The 14,468-nt window shown below is 31.2% G+C and overlaps 1 protein-coding gene across 1 annotated transcript; it reads right to left on the reverse strand.

Annotated features, from left to right (window-relative positions):
- Window positions 1-1,161: 1,161 nt before the first annotated feature.
- On the reverse strand, window positions 1,162-14,229 carry LOC138335764 (homeobox protein HMX3-B-like). Its single transcript, XM_069284930.1, has 2 exons — window positions 13,503-14,229; window positions 1,162-3,585 (listed from the first exon to the last, which is right to left on the reverse strand). Exons 1-2 carry the CDS (start codon window positions 13,807-13,809, stop codon window positions 2,927-2,929), a joined length of 966 nt encoding a protein of 321 aa, XP_069141031.1. The 5' UTR covers window positions 13,810-14,229; the 3' UTR covers window positions 1,162-2,926.
- Between the last annotated feature and the right edge of the window lie 239 nt (window positions 14,230-14,468).

Raw genomic sequence — 14,468 nt, forward strand, 5'->3', positions numbered from 1 at the left:
GAATGAAATGTTTGTTTATGACCATTTTCTGCGTCTCAATTAAATGATCGCCTGCAGAATACAGGAAAAGATATGGTATAAAGTATATATACATATCGATGATTTGCCATGAACACTACGATGTACAAGTCAGACAGTATGTGATATCTATGTTCTATAACTCTGTGATTTCTACAGTAGTGGTAGAAACTTCCCTAAACCGATCACCTCTTGAAACGTAACATGGGAGTGATGTAATCAAATCTTCCCAATTCCGAATAACGGACCAATTTCGAGATCGGAATAGTCAAATAAGACTGAGAAACACTTCTGAAAACCAGCCTGAGCGATGTCGATGGTATAAGGTCTGATAAACTGACCGTGAAATATCCTGTGTATATTAGATTCATTTAGCGAAATTCAGTTAAACAAAAACATAAAGAGATCATTCAAAAGAAAAATCAATTAGATACCGTATAACTGCTTATTTACGAGGGTTATTTTTTTGCGATTTTAACTGTAGACGGGAAAATAATATTGTTTAGCGGTTTTCAATTTCCGTCATTCTACCTTCATAGCATAAGTGTTCAAACTATTTCTCAATTTTTCTCGTATGAAAGTTTTTGCAAAAGCGCGAAAATATCCTCACTCGAAAGTAGCATGTTGTAAGGACTTTCTAGATAACACGAATATACCTCAGCCTCCCAAAACATACATACATTTACACAACCAACATATTACATACAGTGGAAGACAGTCCTTGATCATAGTTGCCTCATAAGCCAAACTAAACCTTTATAGATGGCCCTTACCTATCAGAAATATATCACCTAAACGTCATTTTGAGGAAAGCATAATTTTTTCATGATTTGTAAGATATGTACGTTGATACGTATAGGATCTTACATGATTGTTCATTTTATATGAGATTTGATGAAACGAGTCTAAGAAGTTTTTATTTTTTTATTTTTGCAAGCCTTGACCAGTTTCATAAAACCTTATATGAAATGAACACAAAATTAAGATGCTTTTTATCACTTAACCACAAATACCTACATAACCAAGAATTTTACGTCGAAACGTATTCTGATATCTAGCAAAGGCCGCGTAATCCTGACATCACGTCATATTTTTTTCCTTATGCATTTTATTGTTTCTGTCTGACGTCACAATGAACTTCCAGCAAATGAGAATCGCTCCAGGTCATATTACACTAGTAGCATACGCAAAAATATGACACGGGCGAAATCACTGGATATTAGGCGGATTATGTGATAAAACTATTTAAGTATAAATATCAATCACAGGCGAATAATTCTGAGTCATATTTGCATGCCAAATGAAAACAAAACACAAACAATAAATCATAATAATGATTATTTTATTTATATTTCCGTGGCAAGAAAATTACATAACGACTAGAAATGAATTTATTATGTCAAACATTTAAAATAAATAAAACAAAATGACAAAAAATCACAAAAAAAGGAAAAAAGTATGGTAAATCTGATAAGGAAAAAAACAACAAAGAAACAAAAACAAAACCAAAATAAATAAACAATTCACAAAAAAACGTGCGTTTCAGATAGCGCAATTAAAATGTATAAGGTAACTTCATTTTTCTTAAAATTACAATTTTAACACAATTATGACTTTATAATAAAATTCAAATGAAATAAATCTGTGAATATGCTAGAGAAGGAGCAGCAGAAGATTTTATTTATTTCATGTTAATAATAGTAGGATAAATAATAAAATGTGAATAGTCACACAGACAAGCAATTTCAATTTGCAGCAACTGAATATCATACAGTAATTATTTAGAATATGTAGTAGATAATTTCTAAATTTATAAGACAATAAATAATGATGCTTTATCACTTTTCTTGAAACTTTGAAACTACTATCCATTGATAACTACAACTGTACGGTGAACATAATGTCCATAAAATCTTACTAGTATTACATTATTAAATGGTATCATTTACTTGTATATGATGGATAAGATTTTAGTAATAAATCAGAGCTGCCAATCCACGATCAGTAATAGACAAAACACTTCAACAATACTAAATAAACAACAATTAATTGTCTCCGGACTTCACACATTAACTCTCTTTGTAAATGCGAGAGAAAAAGTGAAAGTTACAGTATCAATCTCACTCATAGTACCAAATATAACAAAAAGATAATATTTTCATATTGTGTCAATACGTTTCACGCCTCACTTATGGTTCGAGTTTGACAATTATTTTACTTTGATTCGAATAATCAACTTCTTACATATTGTTTTCTTTGATGACTCGATATGCTCCAATGCCAACACAAAGGTGAACATTCAGGCTTTCACTCATGTTATCTAAACAGGTCATTTTTGTATCATTCATACCAATATCAATTATGTTTCATGATGTACATACATTTTTGTACGTATGCTTATGACTTAAGCGTAGCATGTTTACACTTAACCTATTGATGCATACGTACCTATGTGTATGTGTTAACATTTTTCTTGAAGTAATACGTTTGTAATTAAATGTTTTCATCACATTATGGTTTTCACGAAATCATTACACGTAAGTCATGTCCTTAATTCAAACCAGTCATTCAAAAACCACATGAACAGTACAAGAAGTGTCCCATGTGCTTAACACCGCAGCAGCGCTTTCTTAAAGACTATAAAGTTTGTCTAATTGCCGTTCCAACAGAAAAAATGAGAAAGTCTATAGTGCAGAAATGTTTAAATATAGAACCTTTCTCACTTCTGAGTCTATGATTTATCCCTTTGACTCAAGACAAATATTTATAGTGATCTACAGCGAAGTCCTTTCACTAGAAACAGCTTTGACTTTTGTCACTTAACATGAGATTATCACACTTTATAAAAAGTTTCATATGAACAAAGGTCAAACATAACACTTTCAGCATTGCGTCTTTGTCCACGAGCCTAGACCATGCCAGTCATGGTCGATCTAATTGCGGGAGACATCTGTGTGTACCCCGCTGATAAGAACATGGAGTCCCGGTAACTGGCGTGTGCCAATGTCGAATTGAGACACCCTGAAGAAGTCTCCTGTGACGAACTAGAATGAGAGGACGAGGGCGTATCGTGATAGAGGATAGGCACGCGGACAAGTCTGTGTCCGGCCGCTACATGTGACATGTTGGCTACTTCTAACTCGGCCGCTAGTTGGCGCTTCCATTTGTTCCTTCTATTTTGAAACCAGATTTTCACCTGTGTTTCTGTAAGTTGTAAAGAGGCAGCAAGTCCGGCTCTTTCTGAACTTGAGAGATATCTTTTCATGTCAAAAGTGGATTCGAGTTGAAACACTTGACTTCTGGAAAACACCGTCCTCGTTTTCTTTTTCCTTCTGTTCTTCTTGTCGTCGTCCGTTAAGTCACATGACTGTTGTCCATCAGAGACCTTCTGCTCGTCATCGGACTTTGAGTCGTTGGTTTCATTGTCCGGGCAAGGAGATTCAGGAGGCGAGAGGAGAACTTCTGATACTTCCTTGTTGCTCGAGGACTTGGATGTGCATGAACTGTTTCTGAATATTGGAGACAGATCTGTTGGCTGTGCTACTTTTGAAACCATTCTGGAGGCCTCTGTTGGAAGAGAAGAACGTCAAAATGAGATGGTTAAGAATAAAATGCATTATCAGGAAAAATATTTAAATACATAAAAATATGCAGTGTGATACCATATAATGAAATCGATTGGTCCTATAAACATGATAAAACAATAAAACAAATGATAACTAAATAAATGAAATAAGTAAATTACCAATAGCTTCGGTCGTTTATGGTTTCTTTATTGATAAAAATGTAAATATTTTTAATGAATGTAAATGAAACCAAGAAGACCAATGGATATCAAAATAAACCAAACTTCATGGACAATGGAAATGATTGTAAATAGTTCAATGGTAGTGGCAAATTCAAGACCTTTTAAATAAGATATTGAATGCAAAATTAAAATGTAGATGTCATTATAGAATATGGATGAACTATATAGATTAAAATAAATTCCTTAATTTCATGTAAATGTTCATGTAAGATAGCTGTAAATTTTAATGATTTAATAACTTTATTGAAAGTTTGTAAATATGGGAGTTTTTGCGATGGATCTATTAGATTATATAAACTTACTATTTCTTTATTTACTTAGTAAATATCAATATTAATAAAAATGTAAATGATATCTCATTCAGTGGCCAATGTTCCTGTATTTACACGCCATTCGATACTCAATCTGTACCAGTAGCCTGCGATAGTCACGTCAGTTCCCCGCGAGCCGTGCGTGTTGGCAAGGGACGTTTCATTACAGATTCAGCGGAAAATAAGCTAGCGTAAAATGAGATGTTACAGGCTTGTCAATTTCATGCCACTTAAATCCCATGTGTACAAGATCCCATACACTTCAAACGACCACTATCGACCCGTGATTAAGTTTGAGCATTCATCGAGCACAATGACTTGAATACAAAAGTCGTGATGATGTCAAGTAGAATTGTAAAGAACTGTGATACCCTCAAGTAGAATTTCTGAAGGATGAAAACCTCAAGTACAAACCGAAGAGCTCTTCATTAACCTTAAGGATACTTGGTTAAGACCTAGTGATTTGCTAGTGATAAATCATGGTGGTATGGTAATAAAAACACCAGCCATTTGTCGTCTATGTTGAACTAATCGTTATTATAATGAAATGACAAACCAATGCAATAATGAGTATCTAATAACGGTGGAAAACACACTTTATTTCTCACACAAACATGATAACATTTTGATAATGATTGAAAACGAATTAATGTATGACGTTTATTTTAAAATAAAATTTTATACTCTGGTGGAAACGAATAATGGAGGCATGTTTTTTTGATGACTTCTGGAGATAATTGTTTTAATCTTATATTTAATCGGAAGCCATGTAAAATAATGTGTGAAACTAAGCAATAATATTTCATTGCGATGATGTCCGCCCAAAGGAATAATAATTTTAACAAAAACAATGATAAGTTTAAACTTGCTTTAATAAACGACTAACACCAATCAATCTGAATAATTAATTTATGTAAATAGTCATAAAACAGTCGACTGCAGAGTGTCAAGTATAATGTTATTATAATGTTTTATCGTATTTCACGCCTTACCAACGTTCATTGGATCAACCACGAGATTCGAAGAAAAAAATTAAAAGGGCCCCAAGAGATAAAAATTAAAAGGGCCCCAAGAGATAAACAGTGTACATTGTAGTACTATATAGCATCACATAAAGTTTTTAACTAACTTTCACATCTTCAGCTGATGTATGCACAAGTTGTTGTCCTATGTCCAATTAATAGCTAGGGTAATTTAAGTACACGCCAGGCTCACAGAGACAGAGACGGAAACCCTTAGTTTTAAACTGTCTCCTTCTTGTAATTGACTGATGTATATGTGTAATATAACACAGTATGGTTTTCCCAGTTATTACATAATCGTGTAATTAACTCTCTTTCATAATTCCATATCCGTTGACCGACGTTCTTGTATAATTGATATCAAATGATACCAATTAAATGTAATTTTTATTATGTAACTATGATATCATAAAAGATGCATAATACCAAATGAAATTAGGTTCGATGTTGCTATTTAAGTGATATGTTTGTTATATTAATTTCATAATTACCTGTAAAAGTGTTTATTACTGAACCAAACGAAATGGTTCTTTGTGTAATGTATTTCTTTTTTATATACTACCAGTATTATCAAATTAAATTTTAAATTCAATTTTGTTTTGTTTACGAATTAAATGTACCTGTGTATGTTTTCTCGTGAAACATAAATGACTTGATTATTAATGTTTCATTCGCCAGTATAATGTTATGTACAACTAGATAATATGTAAATACGATCTCAACGATTGTTCGCTTCGTTACCTTATAATGATCAATTACATAATTAAAGTTATTTTGTATATTTTCCCCTAAAGATAAATCCGAGCCGTCTTCCCCCTAAAGCTACTAGTAAGAGTATTTCCTCTTGATTTTAACAATTATCCAAATAAAATTTTACTTCAGTTTTAACTTATAATGAATTAATATAAACAATATGACAAAAGCTATCTATTGCCCTATGAAATAAAGGTTACACATAATCTATTACCCTATTCTATTTCGTGCTAACACTATTACCATGTCAGTAAAATTTCAGCAATTACAATACAATTAGTTGTCGTTTGATGGAATCAGACAGTAATTACTACCTTAATGAGCCACCACGCACACATCTCAAGTATAATCGATTGAAGGAGAAATTTATCATTTTTCTGAAGTGAAATATGTATTTGTTTTCTCCAATCCACAGTAAAGTCATGTGTCACCGCTGTCAGATGCACCGGTTAATTGACAATCCCAGAGGAAAAACCAAACAATCATTCAAAATCTCCTGTCAATTTTATTAAACGTATATGGGAAATTCCAACACTTTTAATCATTACAATTACGACAGATTGGATTGAAAACTTATTTATAATTTAAATTTGGCGATGATTTAGTGTAATCTGTCATTTATAGTCAAGCTGTAGAAATGCAAGCTCCCTTTTTACCCGATTTAATAGCCTTTGTGAAGGAGACGATACCGGGATAATGGATGACTTCAAACCAACAGCAAGAACATGCTTTGCAAGGTAACATGGGAAAAAAACTCCAAGTGCCATCTAACGGGTTTACAGAGGATGAAAATCATGATCCGATTCTGCCCCATTAACGATTTTTATCCTTCTTACATGTTTTAATTTCTTCCTTCCATTTTATCACACATTATTTTTTTATCAAACTTGAAATAAAATTTATAACTTGAGCTTAGCTAATGCATACTCATCCGAAAGATTACATTTTTGATTTTTATATCGACTTTACCTTATCCTTTATTGCTTTGGGTAGAAGATAAATTATTGAAATATATTTACTTATAACTAGTCAAATTCTAAAAATGAAAATGCATTGAATAAACGATAAGTCGTTACATCTTTTAATTTAAAACTTTCCGTAAAATATTCTAATTACAATATGCAATAAATACATGAGCTTATATTGGGAAGATGACTCAAAGATATCCAACTAATAATAAATACATTAATTTTGTTATTGAAATTTTAATGATTGAAACAAATGTATTTTTCGTTAAATCCACAACTGATGATTTGTTTACATTACCATTTTCCTCTACGATAAGCAACAATGCATTTTATAGTAAATTTCAAATATTAGGATTTATATGTACCTTTCTTTTAAAACATAACAAACTGTAATGCTCTCAACGATCTTAAAAATATGACTACGTTATAACAGTTAAATGGTATTCCGTTGTATCCTAATGCAGATTTTTTTCGAAATATACATTTTATGTAGCAATTGAAAATATACAACTTGATCTCAAAAACATCTGATGAACTGGAAATCATTTACCCATTTTATATTTTAAACATTGTTGATTTCTGTGGTAAAATTGTTAGTATCATGTGAGCGATGTATCCTCAAAATATATTTTATAAACATTATTATTGAATAATGTCGTTTGATTATTTAGAATAAAACAAAACATTTTATTGTTATTGCAGAAGTTATAATCATTGTTAATTAAAAACAAAGACGAACATGGATCGGCTGATGTTGATTGCCAATTGAATTCAATCTAAGATGAGATTAGTTTTACAATGTATTTTGATGAATTTGCGAGCGCCAAAGGCGATGTTTAATGTTTTTATCAAACTGCTCCCTGTCCGTAAGAATGACGATCAAATCATCTGATGTTGTTTTACCCCAAAACGTTTCAAACCGTGAAAGTAAATCCTAGCACAAGGCGGCGACAGACCTAGACCAACAAATCACGTGTAAATCGACATTAGAAAAACAAGGAAGACGATGGGAGTTTCAACCCCAGGGAAATTAAACGTCTATGTCAAAGACGTCAGTGTCATAATATGTTTTAGAGAGGGAGAACAACAGCCAATTTACTCTGAAGAAAACAAAAATGTTGGTGTCAAAAGATGCAAAGATTCACGTGATTTATGCGCCATTTTTCAAAATTTAGACTCTTATTCTGTTGTATACGTATGACATAAAGTATATCGTAGTATCACGCACAAAGTATATTTTTTCTGTAGCATTTAGATGGATATTAAAATCGTAAATAGCTAAAGTAGGATAACATTACACGATTTTTTATGGAACACCAATACTCTATTATATAAGAGCTAAATCTTTTTTACAAATTTACATTTTTTAAATAAAATAAAATTTCTTGCAATTTTCCGTACTATATTCTGTAAAACTGAATCGTAAATTTAATATCAGAACACCTATATGACTGATTAGAAAAGAAATTGTAATATTTAGATACTTGGCATTTTATCTATTTAACAGTTCTTGTTTCAAGTATCTTTTTTATGAACATTTGTATGAAAAAATGTAAAGCATATATTATATTTAATATATATATAACATAATTTGAATTTAAATAAAACCACATTTGTTATAATAAAGTTCGTTTTAGGAATCTTGTAATAAATGCTAAGGTTAGCATAATAATAAGCATAATGTTAAATTTTTAATGATTTCATAAATTGGAAATAATTCATCTTGGGCAATGGGTGTGCTGTTATGTCATATATAGAATCGGGTGTAATTCTTACAAAACAGTGTTGTTGTGCACGTGAGTTATTTATTTTTATCGGGCAAGACAGAAGTAAAAAAACAATCCTACACGTGTGTCATACTATCACGATAATAAACAATTCGACAGGTATATAAAATATCTTTGAGTACAAGTTTTATAGCGCTAAACACTGCTTTACGGTTCTGATATTGAACTGTCACATTGTATGACAAGAGAAGTAAACACCTTCGGACACAAACAAGGCATTGCTCCGGTATACATAAATCACTAAAATAACTATGCGGAATTTACAAGGATAATTATCTCTAAGCTTTTGTTTTTCTTGTCGGTAATTAGTAGACATTAAAGGTGCCAATTTAAAGGTAAACGATAATGAAATCAAACACTTCGTATGTTTTCCAGTTGTTTTTTTTTCATGGCCGGTGTAAACACCTAGCAAGTATTATGGAGTAAACACAATAATAGATTTCCTATAACCTTTGTTTTTATCCATCGTATTTTACATGTACACAAACAAGTAAGTAAATAAAGAAATGGTAAGCATAGCATAATTATTAAGGTAAGATGGGACATTCATCATTATACTAAAAGCTACATTAAACGTTAGTGGTGTAGTACAAAACTAATTTCCGTAGATTATATAATCCTGATGAATGGTGAGTACTGCATATAGAGCGTGAAACCGTTCTGACATATCGATAACGATTTTGTTTGTTTGTTTTGATCACCCAGATTCTAGATTATTTTCTATCTTCAATTACTTCAAATGCTTTGATGTACTGATCTACTGAATCAAACATTGGGATACTATATTTAATATCTTGTCAATATGAACACGTCATGATCAATCAAGCAGTATATTAAGTTGACGTTAACAGGACTGTTGGTGTGACATACGCCAAAATACTTTGAAATACCGAATACCACTAGACATTAACAAGGGTAATATTGAAAAAGACAGTAAAGATAGTAAAGAAACCAGGAATATTGGAAGAGGACGGCTCATGATCATTCTTAGATAACATCAGCGACATATAATCATTTATATATAATCTCGATTTATTGAAATAAAAAGTCATAGTCATCAAAAATCCTAGAGCACGTTATTAGGTATTGAACGAGACTAACAATTCAGGGGAGAATGATAGAATGCCTTATAAAAATCAAGATGTCGACTGCAAAATTACCAAAAGTTTTCATAACTTATCCCTCGAACCCATGTTACAGCTACACGTAGGTGCTCAACTATACTTCATGTCTAAATATCAGACATATATTCTGCTTATTATAACGATTCTCAATTTAGATAATATGAGCCCATCAGTGTGTTGGTATACATTGTCGCGATCTAAAAACGAATATAGTACTATGATAGTTTTAGTACCGATTTTATGTTCTTAAAGGCCCAATATTCGTATTTTTCTTATCTTTCATGATTTAGAAGAATGTTGAAAAATAAACTATTGTAAATCATGCAGAGACAGGACTAAATCGAAGTCAAGATGAGCGATTATGATTCGGAATATTTTGATAAAAATCAAATAAATATTAAACATCGCAAGGTGGGTCACAATAAGTCAAACAAACCGAAGTTAGCCGACATAGTAACGTCGTTGCCGAGAACGTCATGTGACTACCGTAATTACATAACGTCTGTCTGAACTCTTCCGAAAACGGGTCATGAACTTTACGACTTCCGTTCGGCAATAATCGTGACTTCTGTGGCGACCAGTTTAAAATGAAGGCATGTTTACATGTATCGACTTTCAACAACTGCTGTACCAATGTTATTAAAAAAATTATAAACATTCTTTAATATATGTAAATTTCTACCACATCTACAAATACTAACAATATCGGATTCGAATTTAACTTGAATTTTTGTTGATAATTACGTATAGTGTGGCTTTAATGCAAATCAATTTTATAAAAAAAAATGAAAAAAAAAAATTAGAACAAAGAGAATTGTAAAAGGTATTTCATGACTTGGAATGATACTTTGTTGGAATAATGTAATGACTTGGACTAAAATGATACAGCTTTTCCAAATTTTATTTAAAACATTTGCTGCTAGATCGTTCTTAGTATTATTTCATTATATAAATATCAACAAATACAGCAAATAAAGTCAATAGATGATGCAATTTGAAAACAAATGGATAGGATTAAGATCAAGGTTAACTAACCTACTTATGTACTGATTGGGAATACTAAGAGGAATGATGACAAGAGGATTAGCAAATTAATATAACAGATGTTTGACATTTGATATTCAATACATTTACAGAAGGTATTAATATTCACCTCAATGTTAAAAAAATATTAATTCCTAAAGACATGCGATCTAAGAATTATAGACCAAATCACCTGTGTGACTAAGCGGAGCTTTGCAAAAATGTAAATAACTTAAATATTGAAATTGAACAACAGAGTAATACTCTCACGAGTGACATTTGAACATATATATCGGATATAAATTTGATCTGATCATTGATTTTCAGTTCTACGACAAAATTGATTCCAAGATTAGATAGCATTATGATCCGGATCTAATGCGATCGTGCCCATCTATTATACACTCCTTAGGTACGTCACTTAATTAGACACGCACGTGGGGTTTGATGAACGACGTTCTGCATGGCTGACCTTGCCACCTCCCTAACCACCCACCGTTGCTGTTTAGCCACACAGTAGTGGCACACAGGTATATACATGTACATGATGTATCGATGAAAAACATTCATGAGTTAAAATTAGCAAGCAGCAGATTGCAATATGATTTTTCTGTTATAATATCAATATTTTTTTTATTACTGTATGTATTTCTATTGAACAGTTGACAGTTACAGCATGTAAATTACAACTAAACGAATCAATCGATTTGATACACAATTATGATGAAGATTATAGCAAACAAAATAATCAGAAACGTAAGCAATTAACATTCATATCATACAGATTTTTGTTTACAAATTACTTATTAGCGATGAATTAGAAAGACAAAACAATATGCATTTAAGCAACACATAGAATAATTCACCTGTTGTTTTAGCTAACATATTTTGTAACTGTTTCGATAAGTTTTGAATACTCTTTCCGTAGAACTGTGATTTTGTCATTGATGTTGTTATCATTTTATTGTATTTTTATGTATTAAAACCTTAACGTTTTAATACTATAAACAGCTTGCTAAAAGAGAAAACCTATCATTAATTTATATTATGTTTTCACTTGACGCAAAGTAAAAAATAAAATACCAGTTTTAAGATATAACAAAGTAAGATTGAGCCCTTATGCTGTAAATATATTGTAATATAATGTCAAATTCACCTCTGTCTGTTTGAAAAACTGGGTCAAATAAAAGATACTTACTGTAAATACAATGTATCGTCTAAATCAATTACACAATTTTTTCGTATTCTTTGTATGAGGATATTTACGTAGTAGTTTGTATAGAAAAATACCAAACAAAATACAGTGTCAGCATAATCACTTACATGAATGTACATAAAATGTAATTTGATACATAGTTGATGTTTAATAAATCATGTCGAGGGTTAGGTTAAATTAGATATATTTCATATAAAACATTTGTGTCGAAATGTTGAAAACATATTTTGTAGCTTTTCTTATTAATAAATAGTTAGTAACGACATTCTTTTAAAAGGAGCATCATCCTTTAAAAGGAAACAGTATTTAACGGACTTACATAAGTAATTATAATGAACATTTATTTAAAAAATGTTATAGGATTAAGGTGCTTTTCAGTTTAATATTAATACAGATTTTGATTAAATATATTTAACGTATTTTTTTCATTTTTAGAATAACCCTTCAGAATATTGTTTAATAAGGGTAATTACACCTGGATATAAATGTAGGTGGATTTTTAACAGTGTTGCTCAAATGTGTAAATTTAACCTAAACTTCACAAAATGTTTGGATGGAATGTTAATATATTAATTACATATATAATAAATATAGAACATTTTATTAAGAATTTTTAAACGTAAACGTTTGGTTAAAAGTAACTTGATATTATGTTATATAATTATGCACATATAGAAATTTGATATGAAGAGTAAGAGCGATCATACATGTTTTAACTGTATTTTTTCACAAGTTAAGAAGTTTTGCAGCAATTTTGATTTATATTATTTCAATCATATCTCATGATTATATACGTACTGCTAAAATTTAGCTTTAATTTCTAGTCTTTTTTAAACTGATGCAGTGATTTTTAGTATAAATTAGCATTTCTATTACATAATTTTAATTACTATGATTTTGACTAAATGTATTGATATGCGTAACTAAGTAAACAGATGATACGTTTTAAAAAACAAGTGAGAGTGATTGCTGTCTTCTAGCGTACGATATAAATAAAACGTCCTTTTTATAACTCATCCTTTATGGATAAGTTTGAAAGGTAATGGCAACTTCGAAGTAATTGCTTATTATCTTTCAATTGATATTTCTCTTTCCAAAATAAAGTCTTACCAGACGGATAAAAATGAACACTTATCAAATTTTTTCCAATCATACTATTTCTCTTGACTCACTTTTGTCAAAGGGATTGTTCAAAAACAATTCTGAGAAATGTCCTTATTTCTTTTAGAATATGTATATATATGTGTGCGTATAATCCAATTGATGACATAAGAATTAACTTTATGATTTATATGGATATCAATGCTGACTGAAATTTGATAAAAACCTGATAACTTTTAAATGGAGAGACAATTGAATATTTGAATTGGGATAATTATTTGTCATTTATATTCTTACATAATAAATTTTCTTAATGAAGATGATATAGAAACGTATCTGTGATTCAAATAGTTTTGGTTCTTAGAACTTACGTGATAGATTTTCTTGGTGAAGTTGATGTAGGAACTGTTGTCCCGCTGTGTACCAGTGGTACCACGAGGGTAGCGGATGGATCCCGAAGGTACCCGCAGTCCCAGCATCTGAAACAGAAGGGAATCCCCTCGGAGATGGATGGTCGGGTACCAAAGGTAAGTCTAGTTTTGACACCACAGCAGGCGAATCTTCATCCATTAACTGAGTCTTCTCCTTGGATTGTTTTTCATTGTCTTTATCTTTAGCCAGGATGCTGCTGATAGAAAAACTCTTCGATGGAACTTCAGTTTTCCGTTCGTCTGCCATGTTGGATTTTATTTTGGAATGATGTTGACTCAGTTTTATTCTATATACTTAATATTATAACAAATTTGTTGTTGAAGATAAATCCATAGCTCTGTGTTAAGCTATTTTGAAGAAATGTTTCAGGAACACAATTAAATTGCACAGAAAGAATACATATGCTAATAATTTGTTGAAAGTTTGTTCGTCCTCTGTGTTTGAATCAACACTAAAACACCCTCGTCACTACAAGTATCTGATGGTTCAATTAAGTGTCATCGTTACAAGGTAAAAAAAAACGTTCCACTTGACCAATCTATCAGCACTTTGAAAAGGATGTCGCCACTTCTTCTTTATGAAGACATATCGTGTTTGAATGAGGAGGAAAAAATCAGCTGTCCTTAGAAACTAGACACAAGGAGCTTATTTTCAAACTATCTTCCTCTAAGCAATCTACACTTTTAAAAAAGAAATCTTATAAATGTTGACTCTAATAATAAAGCACGGAGCATTTGTAAAATATCTGCAATATTCCGACCACGCCCCCAGCAGTTATCCGCTAACATTTCTAAGCAGTAGTTGCCTGTCATTGGCTGAAAGCGGATCCGATAATGATTACCTTTGTAAAGTGACAATTTGATTTTCTATGCTCGTTATGCTACGGACGGGTATTTTATTACCCG

The sequence above is a fragment of the Argopecten irradians genome, chromosome 11, assembly GCF_041381155.1.
Source record: "Argopecten irradians isolate NY chromosome 11, Ai_NY, whole genome shotgun sequence".
Classification (NCBI taxonomy): domain Eukaryota; kingdom Metazoa; phylum Mollusca; class Bivalvia; order Pectinida; family Pectinidae; genus Argopecten; species Argopecten irradians.

Excerpts from the sequence above, each read along its gene's own strand:
- LOC138335764 (XM_069284930.1), bottom strand. The coding sequence starts at position 13,809 with ATGGCAGACGAACGGAAAACTGAAGTTCCATCGAAGAGTTTTTCTATC. Across the intron at positions 3,586-13,502 it reads TCACCAAGAAAATCTATCAC|AGGCCTCCAGAATGGTTTCA; the intron begins GTAAGTTCTAAG and ends CTCTTCCAACAG.